Source organism: Echinops telfairi, unplaced genomic scaffold (genome assembly GCF_000313985.2).
Source record: "Echinops telfairi isolate 266 unplaced genomic scaffold, ASM31398v2 ScPeMD7_29;HRSCAF=101, whole genome shotgun sequence".
In the NCBI taxonomy this organism is placed as follows: Eukaryota; Metazoa; Chordata; class Mammalia; order Afrosoricida; family Tenrecidae; genus Echinops; species Echinops telfairi.
The window spans coordinates 7,746,865-7,747,602 of NW_022103926.1; the positions used below are offsets into that span (position 1 = coordinate 7,746,865).

The 738-nt window shown below is 56.0% G+C and overlaps 1 gene segment (V, D, J or C); it reads left to right on the forward strand.

Annotated features, from left to right (window-relative positions):
* Nucleotides 1-170: 170 nt before the first annotated feature.
* Nucleotides 171-738, forward strand: part of LOC101650011 — a 7,450-nt gene continuing 6,882 nt past the window's right edge. Inside the window, 2 exon segments of the V gene segment in view lie at nt 171-216; nt 324-623. Of these exon segments, the coding sequence occupies nt 171-216; nt 324-623 (346 nt within the window).

Genomic DNA, 738 nt, shown 5'->3' on the forward strand with positions numbered 1-738 from the left:
GGTCCTCTTCAGGCAGAGGGGCCTGCCCAGGTCCCAGGTAGAGGTCAGAAAGCCTGGAGGCACATGATTTGCATGACTGGCCCCTCCTTGCTGGCAGAGTATGAAGAGAGCATTGGGGAGATTGAAGAAGTTCTGCTTCAGCTGTGTGAGCTCAGAAATCAGACACCACCATGGCCTGGTCCCCTCTCCTCCTCACCCTCCTTGCTCACTGCACAGGTAACCAGTTGGGGGCTGATGGGAGGGTCCTGGGAAGACATCCAGGACCTTGCTACTCTACTGTCTCTGGACCCTAGAATGGTCACCTCTGTCCTCTTCACTTCCAGGATCCTGGGCCCAGTCTGTGCTGACTCAGCCGCCCTCAGTGTCTGGAAACCTGGGCCAGAAGGTCACCATCTCCTGCACTGGAAGCAGCTCCAACTTTGAAGATTACGGTGTACACTGGTACCAGCAGCTCCCAGGCACGGCCCCTAAACTCCTCATCTATAATGATAATGAAAGACCCTCGGGGGTCTCAGATCGATTCTCAGGTTCCATGTCTGGCAACTCGGGCTCCCTGGCCATCAGTGGGCTCCAGGCTGAGGACGAGGGTTCTTATTTCTGCCAGTCCTACGATGACAACCTGGGTGCTCACAGTGCTCCAAGTCCACAGGGAAGTGAGACAAGAACCCTTTCTCATCAGCTAGAAGGAGACACAGCTGCTGCCTGCTCTTACTCAGCCTGCTGCTTCTGCTCCTGCTC